The sequence below is a fragment of the Triplophysa rosa genome, linkage group LG21, assembly GCF_024868665.1.
Source record: "Triplophysa rosa linkage group LG21, Trosa_1v2, whole genome shotgun sequence".
NCBI classification, from domain to species: domain Eukaryota; kingdom Metazoa; phylum Chordata; class Actinopteri; order Cypriniformes; family Nemacheilidae; genus Triplophysa; species Triplophysa rosa.
The window spans coordinates 5,584,783-5,598,326 of NC_079910.1; the positions used below are offsets into that span (position 1 = coordinate 5,584,783).

Consider the following 13,544-nt stretch of genomic DNA (forward strand, 5'->3'; position numbering starts at 1 on the left):
ATTTTCAGATGGGCCGAATGTATTTGTGTTACAGCTTTAGTGGCATTGGTTTCAGTTTGCAGCGATCTGATAGTTGATGTTGAGTAGAGCAACGATTTAGTTCATTGGATAAGTCTGCAGCTGTGCTTTGGCAGTACGAGTCCAGGGGAGGCTTACGGTTTATCACTGACCCCAGTCTGGGGTGTTAGGATGTGGGTCTGAAATAGCTTAACAGTCGCTTCTCACAGCTGGGAGTGCTGCCGTTTACGTAATTCAGCAGCCGGCAAATCCGGGTTCTGTCTTTGGTGGCCATCTAATACTTTCTAAAGCCTGATACTGTCTGCCCTAACACCTGGGACTTGGACCTGGAACATGGATGCTAGAAACAGAAAAGCTAAAAAGAGAAAGTTTTTTATGTAGTTTAAATGTGAGGAAGAAATGCCTTTAGATCTTTGGCCATAGCTTATCCCATCCGTTCTATCCCGTCAACTATCCCATCAGTTCTAGTGTGAACAAACACCTTCTGACTGGAAACGGCAGCGCTCCGAAGAGGGCTGCACAGTTTTTTCTCTTTCATGTCTCTTCCCCACAATGTTGACTTTCAAAACTTCCCGATTGATAAACGCGTGTCGCGTCAATCAAAGCGTTTAATTAAATTCATAGCCGCGGAACTGAGGGAGGTAGATCTGAATCCCGTGGCCTCTGGTGACATTTTCCGTTTGTGTCTCGTGCTTTTCCAAGGGATCCCGTCTCCCACCGCCAGCCTTTACAATTCAGATTTATGGAAATAAGTCTTAATAGAATCCCGTGCCAGGCTTGACAGACAGCTCTGATGAGAAGTACTTCCTGTGTGTCCTTAAGCAGATTGTCAGTTGTGGTAATAGCTGTGAGGCCAAGACTCGAGCAGTGTATGATTTTCGTACACCTCTCGAGCATCTGCGTACGCCCTTGAGTGTTTGTTAGCCAAGAAGGTGGCGACTGTGGGAGGGAGAATAAAATGCATTAGAATAACAATAATATTATAATCTCCCTTCAGTGGAGTTATGGGACTGTGTCGGGAGGGAAAGGGAGTTTATTTTCGTAGAGCCGTAGCGTTGAGAATGCTGTGGCGTCGCAGCAGGTTGCGGGTGAAAGGCGAAGATTATATCCGCACCCCCGTGTTTGTATTTGAGGATAAGAACGCCCGCTGATGTCTGCTAATTCTGATGTCATGTTGACATGGCTTTTACTGTGGGAAATCACAATGTGTAGGGGATTTAATAGTCTTTAATATGCTTCAGGCAGTCTGTATCATTCAATGTCCCGTTGAGAGACAGCCTGAGATAATGGCGAGAAGCCGCAGGGTTTGAACTTAGTAGAATTTCGCTACCTTCAAAATTAATTTGATATCGTCGCTGTCATTCCAAAACCTAGTATGCCTAAATGCGCTGTTTTTCAAGAAAACTAAAAAAACGGAACTTTCAAATGATTTTCAAAGTTGATAGGCACTTTTTAATAGGGTTAATTGCTTAGATTTTTGCAAGACCCAGTGACAAACATAAAGGGTGACTAATGATAATGATTTATGGCAACCACAAAAAAATCATGAAAAACGGAGATACAAGGTTTCAGAAGTACTGCAGCGATATGTATCGGGGTTTTTATGACGATAAAAGTTCTGGCAATTGACCCTTCGCGTGAGTTTGATTTACAGGTGACCGGACCAATCATAACGCCAATATAATGCGCCCCCCCCCTTGTTGCTATTCGCCATTTTGTCCAACAATCAAAGCATAGAGTTTAACCGGCTGAGCATTACTGTACGTTCACAACACCGCCGTCGAGAGCGTCAAAAATCGCTCTGGCCAGCAACGCTGTAGAAAGATCCGTGGGCGCTCTGGCGCTCTGACGTAGACCAAAGTGTACAGGGCTGCGTTCTCTGGAATCCTCTCAAGTGGTGGACTTCTACGTTCCGATTGGTTGCCGCCAAACCCCGTCATAGCTCATTACCATAACGTTGACCTGAGTTCAACTCGTCAGACTGTACGAACATGATCCCAGCTAAAAGTCATGTCATTGTGGAATTTTAGTTGTCATAACGTACAACAATAAAGACTTCTTAAAACAGACTCATACAAGAAGACTTGTCTGCGGAGTTTTACGTCAAAGACTGACTGTCATATGATTCGCGCTGAAGGACTGCATCTCATCAACACTGCCAGAGTTTTATCGGAGGTCAAATTTGATCTTTATGGTCATAATCACAGTTTCACCCATTGCCTAAACGTGTCAGAAACCAATGGCGCTATCCAGACGTTATTTCCTTACAGCAAGCACAGTACGTTAGACTAGAGCGTCAATCTGTAGTTTGTTTACTTTATTCCGAGTTACTTTCACATCCTGAATATATACTTCAAATGCATATTGCAGACTTTCTTATTGCTTTTGGCTGAAAGTACACATCATTTTTTTCCAGAAATGATCGTTTCACGATAAATATTCTTTAGTGCAGTGGGAGCGCTCTGGCTGATGTCGGACATAGCAAAAGGGGACGGGCTTTGCGAAGGGTCAATTGATTTAATTGTTAAAAAGGACAGGTGGAGGGGAGGAGTCAACGTTAGAGGGCTTGATGATGTCAGCAAAAAAGAAAGGTTGTTTTAGAGGCGGAGCACATAAAGATTTCATAAGTTTCTAATCATCTAAAAGTTTCTGGGTAAGGTGAAGAGAAGCATCGGGAAGCCATGTGGAAAGTGTAATCCGTCTGTACTTCACACTGCGTGCAATGGATGCGCTCAACACCAAGAGCTGGCACAGAGAAAGGCAGCCATTACCACTGCAGTCGAAGCTCCCGCAGAGACAAAAGAAATTATAAATATCACTACACTGCCACGACACCCTGCTCTCACAAAGCCTCTCATTATCGCCGCCAGAGAATGTCAGAGAAGAAATAAAGACTAATGGACTAACCTCTCCTACTAATCGTTTTTTAGACACACTCCCACACAGCTCTTCTTCCCTCAAGGAAAATTAAACTTTCTATTTTTAACTTGCAAAAAATGGCAACGGAGATGAGGCTTTTTTGCTGCCAAGCAAAAGCAAATTTGTCTGTTTTCAGAACTGAAAACCAAGTGGTCTGAACGGAAAACAAACTTACTGCTTGAGTTTTGTCTGCTTAAATAAGTTTCCTTCTTGCAGGTATGAATGTATTAGTATTTATTTCACCATTTAGATTACATGCTCGAAGATGAGTCTTTATTGGGAATGACAGATTAATCCCAGGCATGAAATTCCAAAGTGTCATTTTTTTCATTCCACAACAATTAATGGGATTTTCCACCATAACGGGATTGCGGTTTAGGCTTTTTATCTGCGGCAGTACAATAGCTGTAAATAGGAATTTAAAAGATCAAACAACTTGGGTTCTATTGTTAAGTAGCTTAAAGAATGAGGGAGAATATGTCAAGTCGCACAACACGTGGCGGTGTATGAAAGGGGGGTGTTGGTGGCACGTTTTGCTTCATAGTCTGAAGCCTTTATACAGACCAACCGTTGAAATTGCAGTTGAATCTGGTGATTTACACTTTGAAGTAAAGATAGTCTCATCCTAAAATAAGAGATACTCTTACCGTATGTCAACAATGATCTTACTTGTGTCTATTTTTACATGTTAAGGAGTTTTAAAGTAAATATATGAGCCAAAGATGATATAAAAAAAATGAAACGAAAGAAAGTCTCATGAGCGAGTACACAACAGTTTCTCAGCATTCAGACTTTCCATGTGGGTTTGTTAAATCCCCTTAGTTTTACTCTTTTATTCACTGGCAACCCAGTTCTGATGTTTATATGCTAACACTAGTATATACAGTAGCATATATTAGCTCATACTTCCAGAGATTAGCTAGCTACCAAACAATGCACTGGTAGAAATCTATGTTGGCAAAGCAATCATTAAGCGCAATGTTGCCAGGCCAGAGCATCTTTGTATGATGTTAGCACATAGCAGATATATGAGCTAACTACACACAGTTAGTCACCAGGACACTGTGTGTTTATTCAGTGGGTGGTGTTAGCGCTAACATGTGCTTTGTTTTGCCTTACTGTTCATTAAGGAAAACAACAGTTTTCCTGTACAGTAATCACAGCGTCAGCATTGACTGGAATGTAGCGGTTTTCCTGTTCTGTCGTTTCTGTGCACATTTACCCCAGAGGACAAGTTTAATGCTTAGAGGTTGCTCTTAGCTCAGGACAATTGAGTTCACAGTTGTGTTTTAAGTATCAACTTTGTCTCAGGTGGTTCTCCAAATTTATTGAGAAATAGATTGTTGAAATTGTTTAGATCAATGCATTGAATTAGCAGTGCAAAAGTTGTGAGCTTGATTTCTATGGAACACAGTTTTCACAAATTTCTATGGTGCCGTTTTCTAGGTCTTTTTAATGAAAAACATAAGATGCAGAGCTCTTAAGGAAGCTCTTCTTTTAATCTTACTGCTGTCTGAGAGAAAGAAATGATATATTAAAAAGACCTCTTGTTTTTTATAGATATTTACAGTATGTAGAGCTGCATTCGTATCCAGTGCTGTGTATTCGCACATACAGTAACGCACTAGCAAATCCTGTGACCCCTTTTCAGAGTTTTATGCAGTTGAATACCGCAGTGTAAAAGATACCACTGCGGCCTGAAAAATCAGCTTTGTGTGCCTGTGCACAGTTTAGCCGAAGAATGTTTTAGAAGCATAGCCTTGAATTTGCCATGGTTCAGAAGAGATTAGTGGTGCTAAATTTGGATCCCATCTGAACAGCATCATGTCCCTGAGGTCACTTTTAATGTAAACGTTATGAGAGGATTATAACCCGGGGATGGATTTTCACATGATAAAATGACACTGGGTGGAAACGTGTGCTGATACCTGGTCAGATGGAACTAAAATACCGCTCGGTGCCGCAGTGGAATAATAGTGATTGCTCCTTAGTTAGAAACAGATGCATTGAATGTATGAAGCTTAGTTATTCGCATTTTTTTACTTTTTTATGTGGTCTTGACAAGTAGGATGCTTCTAGTTGTTTGTCAGTTTTTAAGGGTTGGAAAGAATGGGGTTTGGGGCACGTAAACCATTTTATTAATTTCTTTATGATTTCAGTAGTACTTTCTAACCAAGAAGCTTTAGGGTTGTGGTTAGAAATACAATTCCGGTTGCCAGAGATATTGATCCAGGAGCTTGTCTTACTTGAAAAATTCCCAGTAACATAGTCTTTTTTATGTGGCTTTTATTGTCGAATAAGTTAAACTCCACAAATCAAACCAGACACACACACAGGACAGAACGTTGGACTGAAAAGCTTGGTCGCTTGTGGTTGTGAGGTCGTAATGGTTATGCTAATGAGGCAACCGTTACCTTTCCAGTGGTGCGCTGTATGGACATGAATCACTGCCATGGTGAAATACGGCTTTTGGCAAAACACCGTTTCTACAATACGGATTCCTGTTCCGGCAAACCTGTCTAAACTGTGCCATTATCGCTATAGGCTGTAGTGTGACGAAGCCGTGATTCACAGGTGCAAACATTGACATGGTAATCTCTTCCGAGAGCCAAGTGTAAAAGCCTGACTTCAAACAATGAATGGAAACTAAGAGGCGAATCAGACTCATCTATTCAATTCCATGACCATTTCGCATAATAACGAGAGTCCTGTCAAGCGTTGCAGAGAAAAGAGAGGAAAAAAGACAAAGCGTTATAAACAAAGCCCTGCTTCTGTTCCTGACAGCACTGCTGTTAAACTCCGAGCAGTCGTTATTTACACCATTCGGACCCCTCTTCAGTGCAGCTGTCGCTAAGACATAAAAAGGGAGTTGCGCTCGCGCTGAGCCAGCAGTCAGCAGGGAAGGTGGAAAAGGAGAATAGAAAAGGAGGGATAAATTGGGGGGGCTAAGGAGGTGGGGCTGTTAAGTGACTAAAACCAAAAATAAGGCCAGTGACTGTTGCAGAGGGAGGGGTGAGCACGCTCGAAGGTGAGGACTCAGAGCCAGAATGCAGGATTCGGGAAGTTGCTTGCTCAGCAGATGCCTGATGACACCTCCAGGGAACGTGCTTTGCACCTCCAGCATGTGGAACGAACACGAAAGAGCCGCATGAAGGACATTACAGTTTTACAGCTCCCTTTACAACCATGCTAATATACTGCCTAACATATGAACTTTGCAGATCTCAGCAAACAAACATGTGCACATTGCATTAGCAGAACACGCATACAGATGAACTGTGTAACTTAAATGCACTGTAATTCGCTGTAGTAAAATTACTACTGCAAAATTCATGCTTATAGCTGTTAAGATTGTTGTAGGAAAGATAGATAGATCTTACAGACATTATCTGACAGGAGAGATCTCAAATAGGTCTCGCAGATGTAAATGGAGACATCAAATTGACGTCTCCCAGATGTACGTGTGATATCATGATAGATAGACTATTTTCAGCTATTGTTCTTTCACCAGTATATCAGAATTTTTATGTAAATTTACCAAAGTGGTGTTTGTAATTCCACTCAGATCTTTGGCCTCAACATGCAAATCACGAAGCAAGGAACAATAGCTTCTACATTCTGAAATGTTCTAGACCGCTGTTCGCTAAGACTTACCACCATGATGGATCTAGTTACTATTGTTGGGCCGCTTTGCCTAATCATATGTGATTCTGTGATGCGCAAGCATTGTCTGCACTTGTTACCCTGCCACCTTGCGTTGATAACGCATGCAAATCAAACAGGAAAAATAGAAGCGGAAATGTAGTGAATGTGGGCAGTGTAGATTGTATATCTCTAATGGCTGCCTTATTCGTTTAGGGATGATTGCTCTAGTGCCAATGATTGATCCCTCGTAGACGTAATGGTGTCAAAGGGATACAAAAAGAAGAAGGAGAGAAAAACAGATGAAGAGAATTGGAAGGCATAATTAATGAATTCAGATCCTGTTTAACAGCCCCCTTACAGTGCAGATAGTAAAAACAGGGTGCATGGAAGCAGCACCCAATTTGTTCGCACTTTGTTGTAGTAATAAGATCCAGGTCTCCCTCATGCAGCGGATTGGATAATTAACTCCTTGGGATAAATTCAGAAGAAAGGGGAGACCGGTCCCCCTTTTGATTTATTGTATGCGGGAGACCACCCTTTTCTATTACATAAATTGCATTTTTCCTTGATGCACTATTCTGCACTGACAAATATGCTGGGGTGGAGGATGAGAAATGAGATTGCGACGTTCACATTTAGTAGAAATGAATATTATTAAGCTTTCTTTTCTTGACATAAATGCATTATTAAAAAGCATGTCAGGAATTTTTTTAAGAATGAAGTTGCTCAGAATGTACAAAGGAGTAATTTTAGAACGATTAGTCAGACTTGTTTGCAAATGGTGTCATTGTTTCCTTTTGTGATCTTAGATATTGATGTTGACAAAGCAAGCTCTCTTCTGGAGACCTTTGACAGAACCACGCTCTTAGAAACTGCTGTCTCAGATAACTGTCAAGCGGCGTGACTCAGGTCATGCTAATTTCCGTTGCTACAATGCATTATCTACCCAACAACTCCTTTAGAATGTGAAGATAAGCCTTTCCTGCCATTGTCTCTAAGAGCAGCCGCCCCCTCCTGATTTAACACCGAGCTAATAAAAACTTTCCTCCTATGGTGGCCGAAGGCCTCTGTTTGGTGAATGAGGTGCAATTTCCATTGTCTGTTTCCTTTTTTGCATCATATGTTGATTTATTTCGATACTCTGACATGCTGATTTATTTCCTAATGACTTTCTCTTTCTGTCTTTCAGAAAAATGTGAAGACCCTGCTGAGGAATTGGACTACACAGCTTGCTTTAACACAACAAGAAGAAAGCTTTTGCCATCTGATATTCCTCTTCGTTTTTATCCTCTCTCATCTTGCAGGTCCCTCAGACAATGGGGGGACAGCAGGCTTCGCAGAGGACTTTAAATCAAAGCCCTACATGGGGCTTCACATGGTCCTGGTTGTTATTTTTAGTCTTGCCACTAGTGTGCAGTGAACAGACCTTCACAACCTTTCACCCTGAGCGACGGGAATGGGCTTTCAACCACCTAACGGTTCACAAGACGACAGGGGCGCTCTATATCGGTGCTGTCAACCGTGTCTACAAGTTATCCGGCAACCTAACTCTTCTAGTGTCCCATGATACCGGTCCTGAAGATGACAACAAGGCCTGTTACCCTCCCCTCATCGTTCAGCCCTGCAGTGAACCGCTGGTTTCCACTAACAACATCAACAAACTCTTGCTCATTGACTACTCTCAGAACAGGCTGCTCGCTTGTGGTAGTCTTTACCAAGGTGTTTGCAAACTGCTACGGTTGGACGACCTCTTTATCCTAGTGGAACCATCTCATAAAAAAGAGCACTACCTCTCCAGCGTCAACCAGACGGGCACCATGTACGGGGTCATCGTGCCCTCACAGGGCAAGGATGGAACTCTCTTCATCGGCACGGCTGTGGATGGCAAGCAAGACTACTTTCCGACCATCTCCAGCCGCAAGCTTCCTCGCGACCCGGAGTCCTCGGCTATGCTGGACTACGAGCTCCACACTGACTTTGTTTCGTCACTCATCAAGATCCCCTCAGACACCCTGGCGTTGGTGTCTCATTTCGACATCTACTACATCTACGGCTTTGCCAGCGGCAACTTCGTCTACTTTCTAACCGTGCAGCCGGAAACGCCCGAGAATAGCATGTCTTCCAGCGGCCCCTCCAATGATCTCTTTTACACCTCCCGCATCGTCCGACTCTGCAAAGATGACCACAAATTCCACTCCTATGTGTCGCTGCCTATAGGTTGTGTCCGGAATAGAATAGAATACCGGCTTCTGCAGGCTGCTTACCTGGGCAAGCCCGGACGGGTGCTCGCCGTGTCCCTCAACATTAGCGCTCAGGATGATGTGCTGTTTGCTCTCTTTTCCAAAGGTCAGAAACAGTATCACGACCCGCCGGATGACTCGGCCCTCTGCGTGTTTTCCATCCGGGACATCAACGCTCGGATCAAAGAACGCATGCAGTCTTGCTATCAGGGAGAGGGGAACCTGGAGCTCAACTGGCTGCTGGGAAAAGATGTACCTTGTACCAAAGCGGTGAGAGATCTTTTTGTTATTACAAGTTACAGTAGTTGCAGTAGCTGTAGATTCTGACCAGTAGTACTGTAACAGCACTTGTGCATATTTTCTTTGAATTTTCAATATCTCTGTCTTAAAATTCTGTTATATTTTTGCCAGTTCCTGTGTCTGCTTTTTCTCACCAGCAAACCTCAGTAGATCACGTCAGAGGGGGATAGTTACTAATTTTATGTTTCCCCTGGAATGACGATAGGATCAGACTTCTGTTTATTTAGCCGCTGGTTGTTCTGATGTTACCATCTTTCACTCTTTAGTGTGTAACAGAATACTATCCAAGCAAACCTATTGACCACTATAACCTAAAGGATTGAATATCAGTCTATATGGTTAGGGTTAGTCCACGCATAAAAACATGCAAAAAACTATCCTGTCAGCTTTTAGTCTGTTTATAATTTTGGTAAATTGTTTAGAATTGATAGCTTTGAATAAGAGTAAGAAGTGAGGAAGCTTGACATATGCCTTCTAAGTCTGACAGCAAAAAACGTGAAATAATTTCAGCATCTTTTCACTTTTCTTTTTTTTCTTTTACAGTCTCAGTCCCAAGGGGCCACATTTTTTCAGAGTCTTTATTTATCCGCGGGTATAAACAAATTGAATTAGAGACACTAATAATTCTCAGCGTGTGTTTATTTGCAAGCGTGCGCATTGACTTGCGCAGCCTTGGAGCAATAATATACGATTGTGAATATTTTTGTGTCTCTTTTTTACATTTGTGTGCATGAGCCATGAGACAAAGTATTAACGACAACCCACCGGTACGTGATTCCCTCCAGGGTATACTTTATTAACTTCAGTAAATTCACCATTAGCATGATGTCAGAGGTGATTGTCACCCCGAGAAAAACATTATTGAGTGTCTGAGCGGGGTGGTCCTTATAGTAGCAGACTCCACTCTGGCCCCATTAAGGGCCCTAGAGGATCCCCGTGTGACCCTCATGGGTTGTCAACGCCTTATGATGTCAACCAGCCCTCCTCCATGTTTTTCTAAGCCTCATTAAAAACATAGCTCTAGCAAAACCTTGTGCTTTTCTTCTCCTGGTCTTGAAGGAATGTGTCAGAGCTGACTCAGAAGAAAAAACACAGCGATGTATGCAGTGTTAAAACCTCTGCAGTCAATATCATTCAATAAATCCATAGTATTATGCAGGTAGATCTTTAACGATTAACATAGCAAAGTCTATGAGCCCACACAAATCAAAAGCCGCAGCAGGGAGGTTTCGGAGAATTCAGCCCTCTTGCTGCCACGGAGCTGTTTTTATCCCATTTTAAGATCAGTAGGAGTACGAAAATATTTTAACAACAAAATAAAACTCCCTAGACATTTTACTTTGCTATTCAAGCTCATTTTACTTAAAAAGTACTACAAGAACGCCCAGTCAGTGATTTTAGTTTTAGTTTTATTATTTTGTGCTATTTTAATCGCTGGCTCTTGCACAGACTTCTGTGCAGTTTTTGCCTCAACTAGGTCCAGTGCCTTTTGCTCCAAAAAGTGAAAGTAAGAGAGATTAGGAGAGATTGGCAAGAAGGCTCAATGAAAGATTTATCACACAGCCCAGTTGCCAGTGTCTCTCGGCCTAGTCAACCTGCTCATCCAGCCTTTGATGCTGTTCACTAATTCAGCTGCTGTAGCGTTTCATCGGGCTGACTGATCAAGCCTGACGTGATGCGAGTCGGACCGGTGAGCTAAAGAGAACACTATTGATCAGGTGATGACCTTTGTCTAGATATGTGTATGGAACCAAAGCCTGCTACATTAAACAGCAATAATGGGAAACGGATTTCAGTTCTGTGCAGGAAGCTCACTGAGTGAAATATCCCATAGTTCCCATTTAGTTATTATTTATTTAGTTATTCATTTCTTTTTTTATTAATTCTTATAGTTACATTTGTGGTAAAGCATAAGTAGTTTTTGAGTAGTTATGTATAATTTTCCCCATAGTTTCTGAGATTACTGTTATTTTAATATGTAGGAAAATGTTATTAAAGGGACAGTTCTCCCCAAAATAAAAATTCTATCATCATTTACATAATTTAATCCAAATCTGTATAAATTTCTTTGTTCCGATGAACACAGAGACAGATATTTGGAAGAACACTTGTAACCAAACAGTTCTTGGCCACCATTGACTACCATAGTAGGAAAATTGTATTGTATATGTATGAAAATGTTTTATATATGTATGAAAAATTATAGTCAAAAGTGCCCCAGAACTGTTTGCTTTCCTACATTCTTCAAAATATCTTTTGTGTTCAACGGAACAAAGACATTTATAAATATTTTTCCTACTATGGTAGTCAATGGTGACCAAGAACTGTTTGGTTACAAGCATTCTTCCAAATATCTTTCTCTGTGTTCATCGGAACAAAGAAATGTATACAGATTTGGAACAACTTTAGGGTGAGTAAATGAAGACAGAATATTATTTTTTTCTTAAGTGACTCTAAACTTCTTAACTGCAATGTATACATTATACAGTATTAACACCAAATAGCCTGACTTGCTTTTTAAATAATTTACATTTTACAATAATTTACAACTACATCAATGTATACCATTTAATTGTATTTAATTTACGTATTGACCTCGCAGAACAACAATATGTCAGGCTGGTTCCTGCTGCTATTTTTAGACTCGAAACTAAAAGAAAACACACTAAGAAGGGGCAGAACGCGGTCGGCCGAGTACGAGACATTTATATCCCTTCTTTATTGCCGTCCCCCAGCTTATGAAGGGCCGGGAGGCAGTAAAGATTTTACAGCGTGAGTCTGTAGTCGGTGGGATGATATTACAGGGCTGCGGAGTGTTGGGGACGAGCAGAGCTGCGTTCAGCATCATGGGCTCACAGCACTCATCTCTCTTAGTCTACATGGCACTTTGAGGCCAGTGTCAGTCACAAACTCCGATGACCTGAATCTAAACTGCACAGAGCTTTGTAACTCTCCACCCCAGCTCAAATAGGGATTGATAGTTGCCCATGCCTGTGTGTGACATGAAAAATTGCTCATAGTCCATCCCATTATGTTGTAAATGTTTACCAGCTTCGGTCTATTCAGGTTGGGTGTATGTTTCCGAGTGAGGGGAAAATAGATTTTTTTACCACTCTGCCCTTGACAAGATAATTTAACTTTAAATCTAACAGTGTGTTTATGGTTTTAGCTTCTGTCCTGTCTGTTTTAGTGCTGGTGTGGTGTGTAAGTGTGTGTGAATGTGCTCTTGTCCCCAGCTGGTGGGGTGAGCTACACTATTCTCATAGCACAGGGTAATGAGACAGTCCGGCGCAGGACTCACTAGAGCAGAGCGAGAACATGTCTGCCCGGCCGAACAGAAAACCAAGCATCTGGCTGGGGGAACCACACTCAATGGTCCAGTTATCTTCAAAGAGTCAGTTTTCTCTGGCCTGTCCGGTGCATTCTCAGGTTGATCGTGATGCACTGGTGAAACTGGTTCAGAAGGCGTGGGAACTCTGTGAGGCCAGAATGACGTTACTGTAAAATGTTTGGCACAAAAGAAATCGCAAAAAATTTGACAAACAATTGGATACTTGACTGATTTGCATTTGGGTAAAATGTTTAAATTTATCAACGTGTCTGAATAGAACTTTTGTATTCCTGATCCATTCTGCACCTTGTTTAAAGGGATAGTTCACCCAAAAATAAAAATTCTGTCATGATTTTTCCCCCCTCATGTTGTTCAAAATCTACATATTGCTCTTTCTTGTGTGGAACGCAAAAGAAGATATTCTGAGGAATGTCTCTGTGGTTTTGTGCCCATACAGTGGAAGTCAATAGGGGCCAATGTTGTCAAAAAATTTCATCTTGTGTTCTGCAGAAGAAAGTCATACAGGTTTGGAAAGACATGAGGGTCAAGTCTTTGTAGTTTTATGTGAACGTTTACTTTAACAACAAAACAACCAGCTGACGTTCGATCACTCATTGCGATTTGCTTGCGAAGCGCTTCGCCGTATTAAAAACAGGGCAACCTTTTCACCCTCCTGCTGATGTGTGTGTAAACAACCGAGTGACCTTGACTTTTGGATTCTAAGCAAACTGCTGACTATCCATTTACCTTCCTCCTCCTGTAGCCTGTCCCTATTGATGACTCCTTCTGCGGTTTGGACATCAACCAGCCTCTTGGCGGCTCTCAGCTGGTGACCGGACACACACTCTATACGGAGAGCAGGGATCGCATGACCTCGGTGACATCCTACGTCTACAACGGTTACTGCGTGGCTTTCGTTGGCACCAAGGGCGGACGACTAAAGAAGGTGAGCCTCAACACAGGTGTTGTTGTTTTTTCTCTGTGCTGGTGTCTAGTCTGCATTGCTTTAACTTTCACTTACAGGTTTGACTGGCGTGTCCTGTCCTCTGAGGAGCTACGAAGAGTTGGAAATGTTTGCGTTATTACGAGTA

General features: G+C 42.0%; 1 protein-coding gene across 1 annotated transcript in view; it reads left to right on the forward strand.

Moving 5' to 3' along the window:
* The window catches only part of plxna2 (plexin A2), a 182,525-nt gene that overhangs the window by 23,774 nt on the left and 145,207 nt on the right, over positions 1–13,544 (forward strand). Inside the window, exons 2-3 of the mRNA XM_057363340.1 lie at positions 7,772–9,092; positions 13,217–13,399. Of these exons, the coding sequence (XP_057219323.1) occupies positions 7,899–9,092; positions 13,217–13,399 (1,377 nt within the window). The 5' untranslated portion in view covers positions 7,772–7,898. The remainder of the gene's footprint in view (positions 1–7,771; positions 9,093–13,216; positions 13,400–13,544) is intronic.